This window comes from Palaemon carinicauda, chromosome 1 (genome assembly GCF_036898095.1).
Source record: "Palaemon carinicauda isolate YSFRI2023 chromosome 1, ASM3689809v2, whole genome shotgun sequence".
Classification (NCBI taxonomy): Eukaryota; Metazoa; Arthropoda; class Malacostraca; order Decapoda; family Palaemonidae; genus Palaemon; species Palaemon carinicauda.
The window spans coordinates 21,894,926-21,896,624 of record NC_090725.1 but is presented as its reverse complement, the minus strand read 5'-3'; the positions used below and the strand labels follow the sequence as shown (position 1 = coordinate 21,896,624).

At 38.7% G+C, this 1,699-nt stretch overlaps 1 protein-coding gene across 1 annotated transcript in view; it reads left to right on the top strand.

Moving 5' to 3' along the window:
* LOC137628690 (tigger transposable element-derived protein 1-like) overlaps window positions 1-1,260 on the top strand; it is an 8,221-nt gene extending 6,961 nt beyond the window's left edge. The window contains exon 4 of the mRNA XM_068360211.1: window positions 1,141-1,260. Within this exon, the coding sequence (XP_068216312.1) occupies window positions 1,141-1,260 (120 nt within the window). The remainder of the gene's footprint in view (window positions 1-1,140) is intronic.
* Window positions 1,261-1,699: the final 439 nt, after the last annotated feature.

Sequence of the window (1,699 nt, the reverse complement as noted above, 5' to 3'; positions counted from 1 at the left end):
CATAATTTGCTCCATTCACTAATTTTAGCTAGATCTCTATTAATGGATTCACCAACCCCTGATCTACATTCAGGATATGGAATTGATGCAGAGTGTAGCATCGCCTGCATGTGCAACAAGCTTGTTTTCTAGGCCAAACCACATGTCATGTGTATATAGTATGAAAGGTAATGGACCAAGAACGCTACCCTGAGGAACACCAGATATCACATTCCTAAACTCACTATGGTGCCCATCAATAACAACTCTTTGCAATCTAGTGCTTAAAAATTCAATAATGATGCTAAGAAACGGCACACCCACTCCCAACTGTTTGAGTTTGAAAAGAAGAGCCTCATGATTAACATGGTCAAAGGCAGTGCTAAAATCAAGGCCAATCATATGAACTTCCTGACCAGAATCAAAGGATTTCTGTAAAGCACTGGAGATTGTAAGAGGGACATCACATACTCCTAGGCCTTTACGAGAGCCAAATTGCAAACTAGGGACTAGATGATTGCCTTCAGTAAACCCATTAAGATGCGTTGCAAAAAAGACAAAAAAATTTAGATGTGGAAATTATGGAAAAAAGGGCGGTAATCAATTGGACTTGAGCTACCACAAACACATTTACATAGTGGAGTAACATTACCCATTCTCCAACAAGTGCTAAAAGCTCCCCTTTTTGTTATCTTGCGCAAAAGAACAGATAACTTTGGAGATAAGAAATCTGCAGCCTTTTTAAAAACAAAAGATAAATACTATTTAGGTTTAAGCCTCCATAAGTATCATTGGCCATCAAGAGAGCTCTAATTTCACAGCTAGACTAGTTAGTTTATACTCAGGAAAACAGGAATGAGGAAGATCAAGATTCTCATTACTATATTCACTGTCAAATATATCAGCTAAAAGGAGTGCCTTTTCCTTTGGACAGTGAGTGACAGAGCCATCGGTTTTCAGTAAAGGAGGAACTGTTGCATCCACACCAAAGACTGCAGATTTAAGGGTAGTCCACTACTTATGTTCCTGGGTTGTACCAGAAAGTGTTTCTTTTATGGTTAAATTATATTCCTTTTCAGTTGAAGCATAAACTCTCTGTGCAAAAGCTCTAGGCTTAGTATAGTTATTCCAAGTCAAATCTGATCTGTTACCCTTCCAAAGGTGATAGGCCGCTTGCTTCTCCAAATAAGCACGTCTACAATCATCATTGAACCAGGGTTTGTCCTTCTCTTGGTATCTTATCACACGAGAAGGGATACACCTATCAATTATGTTGACTAGATTCTCATTCAAAGGGACAACGGGATCAACACTACTATACAATTGGGACCAATTCAAGCACAAAAGATCACTCAAAATCCCATTCCAGTCGGCTTGAGATTTCATATAAATCTTAAATGAGTATGATACATCAAGGACAGGCTGCTCAGTCTTTACTGCTAATGAAATCAAGGCATGATCAGATGTCCCAACTGGAGAACCACCCTTACTTGTTTTCACGTCAGAGGAGTCAGTGTATGCGATGGTCCAAGCAGTTACTAGACCTGTGAGTAGCTTCACTTATAATTTGCTCACAGCCTGATTCAGAGACAAAGTCTAAAGCTCTTGCAATCGGTAGGAGAAAGAGAATTTAACCACTCCCTATGGGTGAGCATTTTATCACCAAAAAAGGTAAAAAAAAAAAATAAAAAAAAAAGAGGCGTTTCTATTATCTTATATC